Raw genomic sequence first — 21,859 nt, 5'->3', positions numbered from 1 at the left:
GGCGCTTCAGTTTGGAACCGCACGACCGCTACGGTCGCAGGTTCGAATCCTATCTCGGGCATGGATGTGTGTGATGTCCTTAGGTTAGTTAGGTTTAAGTAGTTCTAAGTTATAGGGGACTGATGACCTCAGATGTTAAGTCCTAAAGTGCTCAGAGCCATTTGAACCATTTTGAACCGTCATTTTAGGAAAGGATCAACACTACAGTGAACCCTTCAAAGACCTTTTTTAAGGTTATACAACAAGTATTAAAAACCCTTTGGGAGCCGTGCAATGTCAATATACGATCTTAAAAGGTGTCACTGTAGTATGGATCTTTTCGTAAAATGAAGCAATCTGGCTAATTTTTGCTTATAATTAAAGAGATTTGAAAATGACAATAAATACTGGTGGCACAAATTTGCTTTACAATGAAGCTTAGTCGAAATCAGCTAATCGCACGATTAAGTAAATACCGAATTACAGCCAACTATGGACCATGTTTTCCTTTATTACGAAGAAGAATAGCGTATTGAGATCTACGTCTTATAAGGTGCTGGGTGCAGTCACAGATCTGGTCCGATACTCTAATTTTTTTCACGAGACGACAGTCGGTAGCCATATCAGATGCCTTGTGGAAGACAAGCAATACGGAATAAAACTGAGCTCTCCATTCATGGGCGAACAGAATTAGTTTTGTTTCGCGAGATCGCTGCTTGTGGAATCCACGTTGGTTTTCTTACGAGACTCTCGACCTCCAGGTACGTCATAATCCGTAGTAACAGATGATGTTCCACAATTACACAACAGACTGACGTGAACGTCACAGGGCTACGCGCGTCGGTCCGTCGACCCTTCCCGGACACATTAATGGCCTGGGGTTTTTCCGGTTGCATGGTACCCTTCGTTGTGCCAGCGATCTGCGGTAAACTGTTGCTACAAGGGGAGGAAGGTCTTTCACATAAAGGCTGTAGAAACTCAACGGTATCTCATCTGGTCCAGATGCCTTTCCACTATTGACTAATATTAGTTGATTTTTCTGTTCCCTTATCACTTATCTGAATACCAGTGAAGATTGAAAGGTGATATGATATTGCTATGATCCGCGATGAAAGAAGTATCGATCTATTAGTACAACAGACTGAAAAAATTAAACAAAGTATACTCGAAAAGGAACTTTGATAAGCCCAGAAAATGAAGGCTAGTATGAAGACGGATTACTTTTTCAGACCAGCCCGTGAAATGAAGAATAAGAACAGAATTTTCCTATTTCACAGTGACGGGAACACTTGGACTCAGACAGACGTGGACCGATAAGAGTTATCAACGACGATACGGAGAGAGACACTTGCTTAGTGATTAGCCTAGGCGTATCAGTTTGCTCAGGGCCCACAGGAAGTGGCCACTGGAAGTATAAGCCCGAGACAACAGTGGTACAAGCCGTTTGTCTTCTCGAAGAGGCACACACAGCCAAGAGATGGGCATGGAGAGGTACGCGGGCCGCGTCGCCCTGGTGACGGGCGCCAGCTCCGGCATAGGAGCCGCCGTCGCGCAGGCGCTGCTCAGGAGGGGACTCACCGTCGTCGGGCTGGCCAGGAGGGTCGACAGGGTCAAGGTAGGCCGACGCCCGCCCGCTCACGTACTTCTCCTCCCACAACCAAAGAAGGAGGGCTACCAACTAAGTCATCCAACTGCGGTCACGTGACTGCTTTTTAACGTTGAAAACTATGTTGACAAAAATTTCGCAACTACTTACATATTTTATCTTCCTTAGACCACATTAAATAAATATTGTTCTAATGTGACGTCTATTAATTCCATGGCGAGGATGTAGATGTCAATGTGTTTTACACGATGGCTGTTCGGAAAGTAAGGTCCGATCGGTCGCGAAATGAAAACCACAGTGAAAATCAAAAATTTTTTATTCGCAACAGTTAGCCATAACTTCCAGCTATCCTTCTAAACAGTCGCCGCTTCGACTTAGACATTTATCGTGGCGTTGTACAAACTTCCCAATAATCTCGTCACACAAAGCATCCGCCTGTCCTTTCCGCCAATTCTCTACGCTGGTCTGCCTTACGTTGTTTGTGCCAAAACGTTGTCTTCGTAGCCAGCGGTTCATGCGAGCAGAGATGAACAACGGAGAGACCCAGTTAAGGGTTGTATTGTGGACAGTCAAACACTTTCCATCGAAAACGCTGCAGGAGCGTCATCATTTCCCCCTGCAGAATGCGGCTGAAAATTATCGTGAAGAAAGAAAAACGGGTGACTTTTATGTTATGTGAGCTGCATAGCTTCAGGCGAAATCTCTCACCAGATCCACATACTTAGCGAGAGGCGCTGTTGTTTTAAGTATTTCTACGTGATCACTTTGCGCTCTGAACTTAAAAGAGCGACGCGAAGCGATCGACGCGCACACAAAATACACTGCCCGACAAAGCTGTGCAAAGCACCATCGGATTTTCACCGTGGTTTCCATTTCGCTCGTAATCGGACCTTACTTCCCGAATACGCTTCGCAAGAGCAGGGTTGTGTACGTGCGAAGTGTGTGATGAGTCACTAATAAGTCAAACCGACGGAAGTCGCAGATGTAGCGTATAAATGCAGTCATGCGCAATCCTAAGCGTCTAGCGTTTTCTCTACTCGTACCATGTTACATCGAAACGCTGAAGATTCGGCAGAACGAGTAACTGCGCGAGTTTATATTTCACACCCTGTAGAAATACGTTGCGAAACTTGGACGCAAGCAGAAGTCTTCCAGCGTGTGGCGCTAGCATTTTCTGCCTGTACGAGCTGCTCACCCGTTTTGTGATGTGGTATCGGGATAAACAGGTGTCATCTGTTCGTGGATTTCAGAACTAATTAATTTCTTACAGGGTGTTAAAATTGCTTAAGGATTTCTTGCGTTTAGTCTAAGTCCCAGATTTCGCCTCTGAAACCATAAACCGTGATTCATCCGGTCGATGTTAGATTTGATATCTTGAAGTGGTGCACTTACGTAAAGTAGAAATGTTATTTGTAAGAGGCTATAATCGATGCGATGTCATTGCCCGACAAGGACAACGAGAGTTCTGCCAGTTGTGGCACTCTTGAGAACTTCATTCCAGAATTACTTTCCATTCCTATAAATGTCTAGTGATGATCCAGATGGATACGATGATGATTCGGCTATTGAACTGGCGGAAGATATGGATGTCAATATACGGTCGTGATGGGAGCGCCGTTGTTTAACTGGTAGTTGCTGTAATAGATGAAGTAGAGGCTACTGTGACTGCTGGATATGGACTGAGAGAGTGGAAAAAAAACACACACACACACAGAGGGAGAGAGAGAGAGGGAAGGAGGTAGGACGATGAACAAATAAATACATAAATACGTGTGTCTGCGATACTTATAAGTACTTTAAATTTTTACGTAATTTCTTTGGGCCAAGTTAATACTAAGGAAGACTACTTTGTATTCAAGTGTTATGTATATTAACGAGGTATCCCTCTTTGAAAGCAAGAATAATAGGTGATTTTCGCGATTCTTTTTTGCAAGTAAAATAAAGAGTAATGCCAAATCTGATGATTTAGTTTTATTCTTTACACTTTTGACTCTAAGTAATCATTTTTTTTTGTTCACACCGGACGCTCCCTACTATAGTTGTGTCAGATGGAAGGACGCGTCGCAGCCGAAACGTCGTTCGTCGCCTGCATTTCCCAAAGACCTCCCATTGGACCAATAACAAAATAATTTGTTCTATAAGTCATTTTCAATTTATTTTCTATCAGCATGCGGAACATAATAGAAAAATATCAAGAATTAACAAAACGGTGACGTGCTAAAGCTATCGTCATTTTCTTCGCCTACAAAATCGAGACAAAGGCTTGCACCGAAAATAGACTTCTGAAGAGATCACAAAACGGCTACACACACTGGTAGAGAACTAAGTTTATAATGCCAGAATAAAATTACGATCAAAATCTTGTGTACGGTTTTCGTGTTATGTATCCTGCCAATATGAAAAATGTGGTTTCGAAAAAATCGCATTTAAAGGTTTGCGTAACATTTTTTGTAGTTACGTTAAACATACCTGTAGTAAGCGATGTCTGGACCACACTGCAGTCCTTCCAGATCCAAACGAGGCCCTATTCGTCCGCTTTTGTGCAGAAGTTGTAACAGTCCGATCTCAAGTTCATTATTTCTGTAATGTCTGTTGGGCCGTCGATGAAATTACGTATCAACTATTTTGTTCCCGCTGAGAATGGTTTTCGGAGACGCTTTTTCATAAATCGCCTTGAAAGTCGATAATGGAGTTTCTGGCGAACTCGGGATGAACTCTGAAACAGAGTAGACATCCCAGAGAACATATTAAGAAAAGAAATCACATTTTCTTAGAATACTTCCACATTAAAGGTGACGTTGCTTTGAAAACCGGAGCATTGTTATTGTCAGATTGCTTCAGCGGCTAAAAGTAACGTATGATTGTTGTCAGTACGTCCGCTAGAGCCTCGACAAAATTCTAGGGAATGTCTCCTGCCCACGAATGCAAGGAATTCAATCCCTGTGCAGGCTGTAGGTGCGAGAGAAATCTAACAAAGAGCTTTCCTCCCCACTACAAGTACTGCTCGTTAGGATGCTCCTTTACTAAGATCCGTCCACAACTAACTTCTGGCTGCTGCCGCATCTTTGCACCAGATGAGTTTCACCTCTTATCATACTATTTTCGTAACCGGTGCGTCACGTCAGCTTGAAATTTAGTTAACTGAAAGCACATCTATAACACAGCTGCCTTTCCTTTGATATTAAATCTCCACGTATTTCTACTGCTTACAGCTTTCATCCTCATTTGACTTTGCACACGGAAAGTTTCCGGTGAAATGTATAAAGAATTACTTTCTCTTAAATATTTCCCGTAGCATATATCGTTTTCCCCATCAGTAACTTCTTATGGTTCGACAGCCCGGTGCTCGTCTTCCAATTGGAAGCCACTTCTGCCACTTGCGTGTCCCTAAATTACCTGATTAGTACTACCGGAAAGACGCGACCTACAATTTAATGTAGAATCTGGCGAATGTTCGTATCACAGAAGAATAGAAAAAGGAAGAGTGAAAAATTTCCGTGGTTCGACCGGGATTCCATCCCGCGACCTCTCGGTTCCCAGTACGCGTTTTATACTATAAACTAGATTCAACATATTTCTAATGTCTCTGCACCAATATACAGTACCAGCAAATTGTGACTGTATTTTAATTTAGTCTATGTCATGTATGTCTGTCCAAGCTTGTTTGTTTGTGTTTTAGTGAGAAGAGACGTGTGTTCAGCTCCTTTTACACGATCGACTTTCTTGACTCTTTTCCTATCCAAGACAGTTGAGTCTATTGCAGCGCCCCTGGCGTTTTATTTCTGTACTGACTCTCATATGTTTCGAGAATTCATTTTCATTTACACGTCGGGGCCAAAAATTGCGTGTGATGTGAGAGATGTCTGCTATGCAGTTTGACATTTGAACTGTGAAAGTGAGGTTATTAGGGACTATCCTTTTCACGAAAATATCGGACTACAGTACATGATGTAGGAACAAGCGAGGGTAATAAAGTGTATTATTGACCAAAGAAGAGTTCATAATGGACATTCCCTCAAAGGTCGCGTGATGAATTCCTATCTCTCCTGGGAACTGAAAGAATACGAAACGTGTCATCCAAACGTTGCAGAACATATATATTCATTCGCTGATAGAAGCAAATAGCACATTTTTGCTTTATCCTTTGTATCTTATTTTCTTACTAAGTGCCAAAAACATCGAAAATTATTTTTCTCGACACATATTTTTGACTTCTTCACTGCTGATGTAATTTTCATTAAAATATGTTAATCTATTTACGTTTGTATTTATGATCAGTGTAGGTTTTTTCTCTGCAAAACTTAAATGCCTTTATGCTTTCAGGTATTTCGTCTATCTTGTAAGAGAACACTTGCAGGAAAAAAATATCAAGACCTTGTGACACTTATCGATGTGTCACGAAAACAAACGAAACAACACAATAAAGTTTAAGGAGACACGAAAGCAGAAAATCCATTTCTATAACAGGAGGGACCTCGGCCACAATAGGTTAACTTGAGATGTCAGCAGACGCCGCCGTAGTCCCGTATCTCAGCGCGTGCAGAACACACTTAGCACAACCTCTAGATCATTGACGTCCTACACACACTCTAGTAGTGGTTGGTTGTTGATTTATACGGAGGTACAAAATATGTACACACTTCGAGAAGTCGATTTATATAAGAAAGTCGCTCGTGTAAAACAGGATTTAGACCAAAATTACGTGAACAAATCAACGAGATTTAGTTATTCGCTTCTTGTTCATTGCCTTGTTGAATTTGTTATGTGGTGTAGACAATATTAAATACACTGCATGGAAGACAATGTTCATTAACCCTAACAATACCATCGCAATTTCCATAACGCGTAATACCAAGGGCATGGGGGTTACATTGTGCCCACAAGAAACGTAAACAAATTCATTAAATGTGTAACTTTTATTAACAACACACTTGTTAAATGGGTCCCGATATATGAGTTCAGTACCTGAAAATATCTTTTTGCACAGTCTGATCAATATCAACGCATTTTCCATTATGTTTGCACCGAGTACAACTGTACTTTATGAGCAGAACAAAAATTTTTAAAAATTTAATTTCGTTAATTGTCGTTGGTTATCTAGATGTGTAAGAATGGTTCTGAACCTGAAAATATTAATATGACATTTGTTGCGAAACGTCACATTCCCTTCTAAGACTTAAATTTTTGGGTTAAGTTTTACTGAAAATTTTGCAACAGTTACGGAATCTGATATAAGAAATCATAACAATAATAAATATTTCTTTTCAAAACTTTAAAATATAGAGTAGCAGACTAAATTACGATGTTTTCAGAAGGTAAGCACCAAGCACCGAAGTAACCAAATACCCCCCCCCCCTCCCCTTTGTCCCCTCGACACCTTGGTATAGAGTGGGTTCAAAATGGCTCTAAGCAAAGGTCATCAGTCCCCAGTCCCCAGTCCCCTAGAACTTAGAACTACTTAAACTTAACTAACCTAAGGACATCACACACATCCATGCCCGGGCCAGGATTCGAACCTGCGACCGTAGCAGTCGCGTGGTTCCGGACTGTAGAACTGCTCGGCCACCGCGGCCGGCTATAGAGTGGGTTAATGGGATTTAGTTGTTATGCAGATATTACGAGGACATAACGGTCGGAAAATAGTGTTCTGCAGTTAAAAATCAGCTACTTGTACTCACTCTTCGTGGAATCGTTAGCGCCATGAGAAAGTAAGACGTTACTACCTCCCATTCATAAGAAGTTGGGTTAATGTTATCAACTCAAGTCATGGTCGTGATCATAACTTTTTTCAAACTTCTATTTATGCTCCGAGTTCAACGTTTTTCTAGACTCTTGTTTCGGAAACTGAGGATATCCGAGCTGAAGGACTTCCGTCGACAGGCGCTCGAGCTGAAGGACGCGCCTGGCACACTTCACGCTGTCGAGGGAGACGTCAGCAGCGAGGAGAGCGTCCTCGCAGCGTTCAAGTGGATCAGGGAGAACCTGTCTGGCGTCGACATCCTGGTCAACAACGCCGGCTTGGGCAACGACAGCGACCTGACGTGTGAGTACTTGGTGTCTTTCTAAACACGTCCAGAATCACGTAAGTAGTAATGCACAGGGTGACAATTATTGAACTACTATGTGAAAAAATGTAAATTAGTCACAAACTACGGAGTGCACACGCTTCATTCAACATGTAAACGTCACTACAGATATTCGAATTTAGGACATCAAACACTCTCCTGCTTCGAAGGGTCGACGGATCTTGCATGAACAAAATATTGTCGAAATCAGGGCCACTTCGGATAATGGGGATGAAGTCACCTTCCAAAACCTTCACGTACCGTTCGGTAGTCACCGTGCCATCGATGAATATCGCACCGATTATTCCGTCACAAGACATTGCGCACCACGTATTCACCCGTTGAGGATGAAGAGACTTCTCGATCGCGAAATGCGGATTCTCAGTACCCCAGATGCGCCAATTTTTCTTATCGACGAATCCAACCACATGAAAGTGGGCTTCGTCGCTAAATCAAACTATTTTCACATACTAATTGCCATCATGCTCCGCGGCCAACCGTGTAGTTTAACTGTCCTAACGCAAACCGTTCAGAAGTTATGACGATTTTATTTCATACAATTGAATAATTGTATCCGTGTAATTACGGCGAAATTTTCTGTGACTTGTCACCTCCGTTAATGAGGCTGAATCGTCACTGCAGACGATGGTATAACATCACAAGGCGGCTCCGAGGCAAAAGATGCGCGTTACGTGAACATCTAATCGGTCGCCCGGCCTCGTTGTTCGCCTCTAAACAAAGACCTCTCGAATCGCTGAAACGTAGTTGATTTTAAAATAAGGAAATGTGGCTGAGCTGCTGCCCATCTATGTAATTTCGTAAGTCTTGGAGGTTATTTTTATTTGTAATGTCTCTTTCTTATATTTAATGTAAAAAGTTTGTCGGAATGTTTAAGTTGACCTATTGCTAACACAACAATTACGAAATTTTTTTTTCAGAAATTAATTATGTCGTTCAAATCAACGTACGCGAAGTTAATTGTTTATTTGAGCAGTCCTGAGAATTGCAGTGCCAGTACTTGTAACGTAGGCTGTGGTCAGTACAACCCGTCTCTAGAAACTGCACCGGTGAACAGTCAGTCGCCAGTCCCAATAGAATAGTTATTTCTGTTGTTCCCTAACCAGTTAGTTACCAGTATCTTTTGTGTTGCTAATTTTCTGCATTGGTGAAAACAAACAGTAGCTGCCTATCTTCATATCAGCAGCATACATCTCTCTTCACTACCAAATTTCGTTAAAATTTTGTATATTACTAGTATGACTGTATCATTTCAAAGTTTCTACGCAAATTGTTCGTGAAGTGTTAACGTATTTAATATTCCCTTTACTAAAATATGCATGAGAATATTTGTGCAGTTTCTACCACTCGTGGTTCAATCGCAATTACACAAAAGCTATCAAATCTGTTTTTTCCCAGTGACAACAAACATGAATTTTTTTTCAAATATCAGAGGCAAAAAGAGAGAAATCTGATCTCCCTTAACAAAACAATGTGGGACGATGTATGATCTTGCTTTTCTGCAGTAGAAAAATGTTATACAGCTTGCAGTTAGCAGGTCGTATTCTATTCAAATGTTTCAAAGCAAACCACACCCCCAGCTCAACAAGACTATTCGGTGATTTGAAATTCGTAACATCCCATCGTATTAAAATCGGCGTTTCATCCCCAGGTCATGGTCCGAGCTTCACGTCTTTCTTGCCTCCATTTTCTTCCGCCCATAGGAACTCAGTATTCGATTTCGGAAATAACTGGAGAGTGATTTTCACTGCTTCAGCCATCTGAACCTGACTGACTTCAACAATGTCTAAAAAGCAAATGTCTTTGTTCCTCATGCGTTGCGTGTGCCAAAAGTTTTACTTCCTTGGTTGAAGACCACATTCAGTATTTAATGTTATTTTTCCTCCGCCAAAGTTCATCTTTCACAGATTACAGTAACTATATAGTGGAGATACAGTGCCATAAAATATTTCGCAACGTTTCTTTTAAAATACGTTTCATTCAATATAAAGAAAGTAGTAACACACGTAATTTGCTGCATACAACTGCATAAAACATTTTACACAAAACATGGTTAAAGAAGATTAGACAATATAACATACGTGTGTGAAGTGTTTTAGGACGCAAAAATCGATGTTTGAATGAAAACGAATCTGAAGGCTAGATAATCCCAAGTCGCTGAGGGAACAATGCCTTCTGTTGTAACAGACGACTATTACCAGCACCTTCAAAGGCGTCATTAATGTGTTATTTGGCAAAAAGTTACACATTCCTTTGAAACGTTCTTCCTTTTTTCGTGATCGAAGTGCGAATGTGGAGTTTTGTGAAGTGATTCACCCTAGTATGCATGCTGTTGAAAACACACGTGAATACACAAGCATGCCCTGCGAGGCCTATCCTCATTTTAAGTTGTTCTCTTTTTATGTATTCATTTTTTAGAGTTGAATTTAGTTATTCCTAAGTTAGTGACGGACTGAAGTATTCCTAAGATCTACTGAAAGAGTCTGGTGGGCCCGAGTAATACCTTATTAATTTTTAAAGATCTTTGAGAGTTTATTTTTATCATTTACAATCACTTACATACAACATATGCAAATAATATTTATATCAATGCACCTATAAGTTGCACTTCTACATGTTATAAGAGTTCTTAATTTAACCTGCTTGTGTTACAACATCTTTATCGTTCACAATAATATGAATTACAAGCTCTATTTTGACAAACAACTATTCTACATTTCACAAACTTTTGCGTTTTTGTTAGTTTACAACACCTGACAAACAAGAAACATGAATAATGCCACTGAGTTCTTTACGGACATTGTTTCTACACTTTACACATACCTTGGAGTTTTTCGTATGTTTGTTGTGTGGACAATATTTTCACCATTCCTCTTTCCTGATACAGCTAACTGGTTCAGTGATGAGACATGTTTTTCCACACCACATCTGTACAAGGCCGTAGTTGTTCTCTTTGGGAGATTAGGTAAATGAATTAGAAGCTCAATTAGTGGTCTTACCATTTCTTCTATTAGATCTATTAGGAACAAACGCCTTCTATCGGTTCTTTCACTGTGGTATGTCGAGCACTGGAAATACAATAAAATTTCATCGATCATTGCTCCGACTTCCATCGTATTCATCCGTAATGTAAATGGCCATCTCCTTGTTTGTCTCTTGCACGTATAATATCGCACTTTCTGGTCCGTTTGATCTACTCCAACCTTTGTGAAGTTACAGAACCTCATTGTATCTAGTTCGTTTTTTTCTTGCGTTTGATCAGTGTCTACGTCGTGATGCATTGTGCTAATGAGAATTATTGATTTTTCTTTTTCGGAACATAACTCACCATTGTGATTTCACCACTAAAGGCAAGTAATTTAGATCTAGATAAATACTCTGCAATTCAAAATTATGTGCCTGGCAGAGGGTTTAGTTAACCACTTTCAAGGTATTTCTTTACCGTTCCACTCTCGAACGGAGCGCGGTAAAAACGAACACACAAATCTTTCTGTGCGAGCTCTGATTTCTCTTTTTTTTGTGATAATGATCGTATTTGCTTATGTATGAGGGCGCTAACAGAATATTTTTGCAATCGAAGGAGAAAGTTTGTGATGAAATTTCACGATAAGATCCTGCCGCAACGAAGATGATTGCCACCCCTCCTCCCCCCACCCCTAACGTATCGTATCCATAGCACTCCCAGCCCTATTTCGCGATAATACAAAACGATCTGATATTCTTTGAACTTTTTCGGTGTCTTCCTGCAGTTCCATCTGATGTGAATCCCAACCGTACAGCAATACTTCAGAAGAGGCGGACAAACCTGGTGTAACCAATATCTTCAATAGACCTGTTGCATTTTCTAAATGTTCTGCCAATAAATCATAGTTTTTGGTTTGGTTTCCCCACAACATTATATATGTGATCGTTCCAGTTTAAGCTATTCTTAACTGTAATCCGTAAATATTTAGTTGAATTTACGACCGTTAGATTTCTGTAATTTATCGTGTAGCCGAAATTTAAGACATTTCCTTTAGTACTCGCGTAGTGAGAAATACATTGCTCTTGGCACGGACGATTTCACCTTATTGGTGATTTCTGGTTTATTTTGTTTGATTGTCCCCACCACTATAATTTGCTACTTAAGCATTCCTCCCGCCAGTTAAATACTAGTGAAGGAGTTGTCAACAGTAATGTTTCTGGAGAATCGTTCTATGCTTTTAGCAAGATCTTTCACCACGTTCAGTCCAGGATTCATGCAGCGTCCTTCCCGTGTACACAAATCCTCCTATAGCAAATGCAGATGTATTATCACATAACCAAAACATCTTTATACCATACTTGGCGGATTTTGTGGGCATATACTGTATAAAACCGCATCTGCCATAGAATGGGAGTAACTAATCGCCAACTGTGAGCGAATCTTTAGGAATCATTCTTTTAACACACTTGTCAAGAAATAGTTCCCCGTACATAGTGAACAGCTGCAAGTTTTTCTTCTACAGACTGAGCTTCACGTGTGCACCTATCATGGAATTTTATTGCTCTCTACATATCCTCGAATCAGTTTTCTGACGTTATACGAAGGATTAGCCTTTACATCCAAGAATAATTCTCTTAAAGGGACATTCCAACTCCTCTCAACACCATCAAGCAGTAAAAGACAAAGAAAACCCTCCATTTCAACAAAAGAAACGTTTCTTCATGTTTTACTATGTGAAGCAACCACTCTTCTGCCTTACATATCTGTGCAGCTGATAACTTCATCTAGTATTTCATTGGAAATGAAATAGTCCCAGGCATCCGTAAGTCCACGGGCTGGAGTGGTCGGCTTCTTTATGATACTGCGAACAAGCATACGAAAAGTTGCAGGAGGGCCAAAATTCCAAATGGTTCCGTTACTATCAATGCATGTGAAATCATCTCTGAGCTGTTGACGAGGAGCTTCATTTTCAGATTTTGATGACGTCATCCTATCTGAAATACTGTAATCTTCCAGAACATTGGTATCAGCGGTTTCAAAGTTTGATTCCTCATTACTTCTGTCTTGAAAACTACTTCCTTCTTCTCATCAATCAGCTTCTTCGAATCACTGAGCGACAACACCTCCAATATTAGCTGCATTTGCACGTACCGACTCCCTTATATTTCTTGACGAAGTCATAACAAAATACTTGTCCCTTGGACAACAGTTGGTGCAACACTAAACAAGTCACGATGGTAACAATACCGGCATTGGGGCAACAAACGACTAAACTCACCATGACTGTGGCAGTAACAGCAGAGAACAACAATACAGAGCTACAATATAACATGTGATTGCATAAAGCTGAGAGGTATTTCCATATCTCTAATAAATAGAGGTAATTTCTATTGCTTTTGCTCTTGTGCTACTACTAATACTGCTGGAAGACCAACACTACCTGTACTTCGGTTACTGTTGTATTAATAACTGCTCCTAAAAAATGTATAAGTCAGTGTTGAACAGAGAACAGCAAGGAGGCTTCTGAAGCCTTGCATATACATTAACGGTGTTTCGGCAAATATTTTGAATAATGCAGAAACAAAAACAGTTTAGCTCATACTGAATAAGAGAGATGCCACACGGTAAGCGGAAAAATACTGGAAAGGAGTTTGAAATCAAATCAAGAATTACAGGAAAATTTGAAAAGTAAGACCTTCATGGGGCTCTGTGGCCTTGTATGTGCACTGTAGCGTTAAAAAGCAGCGGAATGGCTGAGCTCATGGCAAAAATCTGTATAACGTGATGCTGCGGCTATTGATATTTTTGACAATTGCTGTGCGAATACACCGAATGTGATCTGATATGTCCTCGCGCCATCCTTATCGACCGTGCGTGATAACACATTCAGTGTCTCCGGTCTTATATTTCGGAACATGACGTCGCAGCGTTGTCGTGCGCTCAGTTCTTATTCGTTACTGAAGAGCAAATGTGAAGACTTAGTGACGTGGTTAAAACAACGGAATGGAACAGCGCGCTAAAATTGTTTCCTGGTACTACCAGGTCATCCCAGTCTGTTTTTGTTATAGCACGAAAGTCCCTGCTATTAATATTGATAACAAGGGTCACTTCTACTACGCGATGGGTAATCCGATTACAGAACAGTGGTCCTCGCAGTTTATCGGTGTACCAGTTTCCGCAATGGTTTAAACATGAATTACTTGTGCGGCCTTTACTATAATATAGAAATCACTTTGTGGTGTTGCAGACGAGGTGGCTCATCAGCGCTCTCTTTCTTTAGCCGCTTTTAAGGGGTGTGATGGCTATACACAAATATCTACAGTGGGATTAGAAAACGCTGGTTAAGAGTCTATGGACATATTAAAAGAATGAAGTCTAACATACATACAAAATAAATAGTCGAATTCTTTGACAACAGGAGTAAGGCGAAAACGGACGCGATACAATGGACTGTCCATGTAAAAACTAATCTGAAACTCGCAGGGATTACATCCGAAGACGTCGAAAACCGAAAAATTTTCAGAACAAAAATGCACAAATGACAGGGAGACCGATAGGAAAAACCAATGAAAAAGAGTGGAATAATACGGTCTGAAGAGAGAAAGGAGGAGACTGAAGGAAATAAGGGCGCAAAAAAAGACAACCGCCCACCTATAAGTGCTTTGCGCAGTCATAATGGTCTTGTACTATAATAATAACAATGATAATACACATATGCAGGTCGTTTTCCCAATCTCATCACATTATTTTCTGTTTCTGTTCTGCCCAAGCAGAACTCTAATCATAAGCCAATGACTGACAATCTGAACTTCTTTACACCATTTGTTTAAATTTTAGTAGAAATTAGCAGAAATTGTGTTCGCAAGTATCCTGAATATTAAAAGCAGCGACGGCTGTCACTTGTGAGAAGTGCAAGTGGATGAAATGTTTTAGGATCGTCCTGTGTGGATTCAGCCACGCAAGTAACATTTTCATTACTGCAGATTCTGTTATCCAATTTTGACTGCTGCATTACGTTCTTTTTGTAATCACGATAATAGGTGTTATTGTGCGGTGTGTCAGAAGTAGCTGCAAAATCTGGCGTCTAAAGGAGTAAATTTCTAAACAGGTGTACTAAATAGAAGAAATCTATGAGCAGCTAACAGATGCTGACATACTGAACATTTACTCGCTACCAGTGTTGAAAGAAATGATGATCATCAGGCAACATGAAATTGTTGTAGCTGCCTCCAAGGTGTCACTCTTACTGTAGCGACAGTAATAAGACTGAAAGTAATAAAACTCATCACGAGTCAGTGACGTCAGGGGAAAGAGCATCTGTTGCATTGAGTAATGTAAGTGCACTGTTCACTTCCGTGCGATGTGTGGAATGCATTCTGCATACTCGCGAACAGGACACTTTATTTCCGTTTCCATGTTTCCTAGTCGATGCAAAATGAATACAATATACTGCGTCCTGAATGACGACAGTTTGATTCAGGCGTTCGTATACAGCATTGTATTCTGCCAAGCGTATCAAATGCCGAGAGTACTATACTACGATAAACTTGATGGTGGCCGTGGCAGAGTGGAGCCGGCCAGGTATCAAGCACGTCTCACTGTCAGCTGTGCGGTGCCACAAGTTGAGCAGGGAGCCGGCCCGGCCCCCTTATGGGCCCCGCATCATGGACGAGAGTCGGTCACCTGTCATCGACCAAGGGCGATTTCGGTCTAGTGTAGGAGGACCTTCCAGACAACTGTGCAACACTGCAGCCAACATTTCGGACGAAAATGCGGGAAAACACAGGACCCACCTCGTCAATATTTTCTAAAGAAGACGGGAGTCAGCCGTTGAAATAGTCTCTTATATCTGCTGATATGAGCCAATTGAACGTACTTTCGATCAGTTAAAATCAGCAGTTCTTTGTCGGAGGAACCCTCCTCACACACAGGAAGACTGTTGGAGGGTACCCTCCACAGCGTGGCACAGACTTCAGCAGCGGCGGCCGAACATCTTCATTTTTTTATTTACTGGCGGAGGAACCCGGCGTTGGCCAGGTATTATAAAGCTGTGCGCCCCGCCCGTAGTGTGCAGCGTCTGCCCTTGTGCTTTATGTTTATGGCTTGACATCTCCTGAACGGTGTGTCGTGCAATGATAAAATTTTACACTTACATTCAGTGGTATATGTGCAGACTGTCTGCAAAATTTCTCAAGAATACAGTTAGTAGTACAGAAGTAATAAATTATAACCTCATGTCTCATGTGGCACTTTTACTGCAAAAATAGCGTTAAAGTAGTAAGTGATGAACTTTTCTTCCTTTCATCATTTTGTGGTCTCAATCTCAAATACTGGATGAAAAAAGTCTGAGAATTCAAGCGACGCAAGCTATGTTTCTTTTTCATTCACACCCCCACCCCTTAGATGGGTAGGTGGTTATTAACCCCACAGTGACTGTCGACTGACAGTGAGGTGTATGTGTACTCACATTGGTTCAAATTGGTCAAGTGGTTTCGGAGTAGATGTGGAAAACACATGCACATCAATTTTTATACCTAATATATATGGATTTATTTATTAAATCTGGTCAGATTGGGGCCTTCAGACACTCTCCTACATGGCACCAGGGTTTTCACCTACAATACTTTTTTCATCCTTTATTTAAGAAATAATAATAAGTTTAATATGACAAATACTAATAAAACAGTACTAATACAATTAAGAATGATTTGACTGTATGTAGAGACAATGTGAATAAACAGTCCTGACAAAGAACTAATAATGTTAACACAACCAGTTAAACAGCTACTTCTGCTGCTCCTGCTAATAATGCTAATAATAATAATAAATGAGGGAGAACTGCTTGCAAAGAAAGATGTAATGTACTAACGAGTGCATACAGAGACACTGGTAGACCTTAGTGTTGCTTCAGTGCAAGTATCATTAACTCCCTTCTGAAGCTAGAGATGTAATTCAGTTCTCTAATGTAATGAGAAAGGTCATTGCAGAGTCTGAGTCTTACTATTCAAATGTTCGAGAAAGCAACTGAATAATGCGATGGGACAGTGGTACTGCTATACGAGGTGATTCAGTTGCTCCTACCACTGGGATTTATGCAACCAGCAACACCTTTAAATACCAAGTGCAAGATTCATATTCTCTCGATCGCTACATGGTAGCTATTAATCCTACAGAAAAATGAACAGGACCACTTTGTAGGAAATTTAAAGTAGTCAGATTTTTAATGGGATACGTTTTGGTTAGAGTCCGTAGTTTTCGAATTATCCAAAATAAACGTCAAAACTTAACTTGAAATGTGTTATTCTTGAATGAATCGAAAACCGTAGCCTCCACCGATAATGTATCCCAGTTTTTATTATTATTATTTATTTTATGGCCTTCATTGGACCACTCTAGTCAAAAATACAAAGTTGTAAACAAGTTGTAACACAGGGATACAATTTGGCTCAACAATAACTTAATATGATATTTAGGTAATATAATTATTAGAGTCTATTCTTATAATAAAGTTGTTTTGCTCTTCTATCTCCCCAATATTTCTTCATTCTTTCAGATATTTTCTTTCTTCCTTCATCTGAGACCACTCTTCCTGTACTCCTTTAATTGATTTTCATTTGTAGTCTGGTTTGCGGGTCTTGCAAATTCTAGTTTTCTCTGTCTTGTTTTTTAGGTCATCTACTGTAATTTGGATTTCTTTTATATCTTCCTTAATTTCTGTGATCCATTTAATGTCGCTCTTGTTATTTTACAATTTTTGTATTATTTTTTTTACTAATTGTGTTTTCTGGAATTCTGATCAGATGTCCAAAGAATGAGATGCGTTTCTTCCTGATCGTGCTCATGACTGGTTCTATTTTCTTATATGCTGTTTCATTTGATGCTATTCTCCAATGTTCATTTATTTTATACTGTTTATTTATACATGTCCTAATTGCTCTTCTTTCTATTTTTAGTATTCTGTCAATTTCTGCTGTATTAGTTGTTTTGAAGATAGTTTCAGCTGCATATGTTATTTCTGGTTGTGTAACTGTTTTATAGTGTTTTAATTTTGCATCTATAGATAGGCTTCTTTGTTGTACGTAGTTTTGGTAATGTAATTTACGTAGTTCAGTTTTTTTATTCTATTCTGCCATCATCGCTTCTCATGTAGATTGTATGTTATTATTTTGCCTAAATATTTAAATTTATCAACAATTTTGATTTCCTGTTCTCCTATTGTAATTTTGTTTGCAAGTGGCGGATCAGTTAGCATAATCTCCGTTTTTTCAAATGATATTCTTAGGCCTACTTTCTCTGCTATTTCTTATAGTAATTTCACTTGTTGCCTGGCTTCTTGAACGGTGTTAACTAGGAGAGCACGATCATCAGCAAATCCCAAGCAGTTTAAGCTAATATCATCTTTTGCACTTCCAGTTCTTACCATCTTTGGATTGTCTTTGTACCATTCTCTCATTATGTATTCCAGCGCACAGTTGAAAAGTAATGACATTTTTGACTTTCTAAGGTTGTCAACCTTAGTTGAAGCAAGCTCCGATATACAACAACGATTGTTAACCTCAGAGGGTGTGTTTGGTCTGCGAGAGCACGATCATCAGCGAATCCCAAGCAGTTTAAGCTAATATCATCTTTTGCACTTCCAATTCTTACCATCTTTGGATTGTCTTTGTACCATTCTCTCATTATGTATGCCAGCGCACAGTTGAACAGTAATGGTGGTAGGCAGTCACCTTGTCTTAAGCCTGTTTTTATGAGGAATGGTTCCAAAATTTCTCCTCTAAACTTCACTTTTGATTTGGTGTTGGTTAGAGTGAGTTGTATTATTTTAATTAGTTTTGGATGGAGTCCTAGATTTCTTAAAATGTTTAATTCTGAAAGTCTGTGGAGACAGTCATATGCCTTCTTAAAATCTACAAATGTTATTGCCAGAGGTTTGTTCCGTTTCTTGTAATATGCCATAATCAATTTTAAACTAATTATCTGCTCTGCACAGCTTCTCCATGGTCTGAAACCTCCCTGATATTCACCTAACTCCTGTTCTAATTGCTCCTTGATTCTTTCATATAGGATCTTGGATAGAATTTTGTATGTGCAATCTAGCAGAGAGATCCCTCTGTAGTTGTCTGGGCTGCTCTTATCTCCCTTTTTGTGTAGTGCATGGATGATAGCAGTGGTCTAATGTTCGGGGAATCGTTCTTTTACCCAAATTTTTGTTAGAGCCATGTGTAAGGAGGTCTTGACTATGTCACTTGCATATTTCCACATTTCAACAAAAACCCGATCTTCTCCACATGCCTTATAATTTTTTTGTTCTTTAATAATTTTTTCTACTTCTTGGAAAATTGGAGGGTCTAGTTTGTTAAGTTTGGTTTTTATTGGGGTATTTATGTTGATCTGTAAAGGTTCTTTGGGTTCCTCGCAATTCAGAAGTTTGTTAAATGCTTTTGCCATGATTTCTGCATTTTTCTTGTTACTGTGTTTCTTCCATCTTCATCTTTCAGTATTAGTGTGGGGGCCTCATATTGTTGTAGTTGTTTCCCAAACATTTTATAGTAGTTCCTGGAGTTGGTTTTATGATAATTTCCTTCTATAGAGTTTATAATATCTTTATGGAATCCTCTCTTGATTCTTCTAATATTTTGTGTGAATTTTTTTCTTTCATTTTTTAGGTTGATGGCATTTTCTTCAGTTTTATGTGTTTGAAACTTTAACCATGCTTGGTGTCTATCTTCATGGAATTTGTCACATTCTGATGTCCACCATGCATGTTTCCTTCATGGGTTCAAGGGAGCTAGATTCTCTGCTTCTTTTTTAAGATTAGTCACTAGTTGTTCTAGAACATCTGTTAATTTGTTGGTTTGTGTTATTTGTTGGTATTTATTATTTTTAATTAGCTGTGGGTCAAACCGCCTTTTTATTTTATTAGGTTTTCCGGTCCTCTTCTTTAACAGAGTGAATTTGATTTTAATTTTAACTATATAATGGTCTGAGCCTGTGTCTACTCCTATCAGTACTTTAACATTGTGGATCTCCTTATGAAAATTTTTGTCCATGCAGACATGGTCTAGCTGCCACTCCCCCTTCCTGCAGTCTGGATGTTTCCATGTTTTAAGTTTCCTTGGCTTCCCCTTAAAGTATGTTGATTTAGATATAAGGTTGTGTTCTCTGCAGAGTTCTACATGTCTTTGACCCGTTTTGTTCGTAAATTTATGTGGACTCCATTTCCAATTATATCTTTATATTTCCTTTCTTTTCCCAACTGTGCATTGAAATCTCCCAATAAGATTTTTATTTTCTTTTTATTTGCTCTGTTCACAGTTTGTTCTAGAAGGTCCCAAAATTTATCTACCTCTTCCTTTGTTTTTGTTAGACAATTTTTTTCATTTGTTGGGGCATGAACATTTATTATTGTATAGGTTTTATTCATTGTTTTAAAGCTTAGAGTCGCAATTCTTGGTGATACTGCTTGGAAATCCGTTACTGAATGTATTATTTTTATGTTTACTAAAAACCCTGTTCCAAACTGGGGACATTGTTTCATTGCCCTCGGTCCTGGTTGCCCATTATAAATTCTGTATCCCTGTGATTCGAATGTGTCCTCTGTGGTGTTTCTCATTTCTTGGATCCCTGTAATTGAATTTTTTTGTTTATTTAGTTCATCTATGAGCTCCTTGAGTTTTCCTGTCTGAAGTAGTGAGTTTATGTTGTGTGTTGCTATATAATTTATCTGCTCATGTTAAATCTTCTTTTTGTGTTTTAGTGTGCATTTTGATGGTTGCAAACGCTCCGATTCGTTGCTGTCTTGTAGTTGACTACCCACCGAATCCGACGTAGCCTTTTCCTGCCTTTTTGAGCAGGACGGTGGAATTTTTTTCCTAAAAGACCTTTCCATTTTTTACTTTCGAAGGTTGTCAACCTTAGTTGGAGCAAGCTCCGATATACAACAACGGTTGTTAACCTCAGAGGGTGTGTTTGGTCCGCGAGAGCTATTTTATTTCACTCAAGTCCGCCGGTAAACCGGTGAGGACTTCCCTATCCGCCACCTGGGACGCGCCACGTAGGAGTATCACCTCTCCTCCTACTATGACAGCATAGTAGGTTCGTGGAATGTATCCCAGTACAAAATTTAACTGCATTAAATTTTCCACAAAAAGGCCCTGTTCATTTTTTCTGTAGGACTAACAGTTTGTACGTAACGAGTGAGCGGATATAAAAATCTTGCACATGGTACTCTAAGGAGTTGCAGGTTGCATAAAATCCAGATGTAGAGGCAGCTGATTCACCCTGTAAAGTTTAGGCAAGAGCATTAAGGTCGAGGAAAGATATGATGGACAGGGTATATTGGTAAGACATGAGCGGTAAGTAAATCTCTACGCTTGTCTGCTTGTAGCCAACATAACTGTGCATAAGACGGGCAAATATTATCATAGATTCGAACATCACAGATATTTTGAACCTTGCAGTGTAACACTGCTGGAAGTGCAAGCGTTTGTACAAGTTACGTCTTCAGGTCGAAAGGGAAGAGCTTTCTATATTTTTGTAGGACATGGAGAGATTATGATGTCTTCTTGCACATTGCAGCTATATGTTCAGCACAGTTTAGCTTTTCATCTATTATTACTCTCAGACTCTTTGCCGAGGGATACACGTTGACATTGTTCCCATTTAGGATTAAAGATTGTAGAGATTCCGGATTTTTCAGGGTAATGAACCAAGAATTTCCAAGCAGGACCGCTTGGTTTTATGTTGGTTGAGTTTTAACCAAATATCCCAGCTGCATGCAGAGAGGCCAAGAGATTTCCATACTCTCTGTGGTCTCTGCTGTCTTATGAAAGAACACGACCCCTCATATCTCTCCTCGACCTTAACGTTCTTGCCTGACCAACAAGACAGAAACATCTATTCCTATCAGAGTAAAATCTTTTCTGTCCCACAACATCGTGCAGTCACCTTCTCGAAGTTCGTCCCAGGAGCAGGAACCCGGCGCTGGAACAACTTCCCGCATTATATTACAGAACTACATAACATCTCCAGCTTCAGAAGACAAGTAATCTACTAAAGAAACATCAAAGTTAATGTTGTCCCTGTACGCATTCGATAGCCTTGTACATCGCTCATTCCAACCTGATCTTCCTCATTTCCCAGTATTCTCAGCCGACGTAGTCTCCTTAAATTTTCTTTTCTCACAACTCCCTAAGTCAGAAAACATTTATTTTTTTAGACCTTCTT

At 39.8% G+C, this 21,859-nt stretch overlaps 1 protein-coding gene across 1 annotated transcript in view; it reads left to right on the top strand.

Moving 5' to 3' along the window:
* The first annotated feature begins 1,377 nt into the window (after positions 1-1,377).
* Positions 1,378-21,859, top strand: part of LOC124596061 (dehydrogenase/reductase SDR family member 11-like) — a 47,676-nt gene continuing 27,194 nt past the window's right edge. The window contains exons 1-2 of the mRNA XM_047135037.1: positions 1,378-1,594; positions 7,466-7,628. Coding sequence (XP_046990993.1) covers positions 1,457-1,594; positions 7,466-7,628 — 301 coding nt within the window. The 5' untranslated portion in view covers positions 1,378-1,456. The remainder of the gene's footprint in view (positions 1,595-7,465; positions 7,629-21,859) is intronic.

The sequence above is a fragment of the Schistocerca americana genome, chromosome 2 (genome assembly GCF_021461395.2).
Source record: "Schistocerca americana isolate TAMUIC-IGC-003095 chromosome 2, iqSchAmer2.1, whole genome shotgun sequence".
NCBI lineage: Eukaryota > Metazoa > Arthropoda > Insecta > Orthoptera > Acrididae > Schistocerca > Schistocerca americana.
Note: the sequence above shows the minus strand (reverse complement) of the source record. Positions and strands in the feature narration are given on the sequence as shown.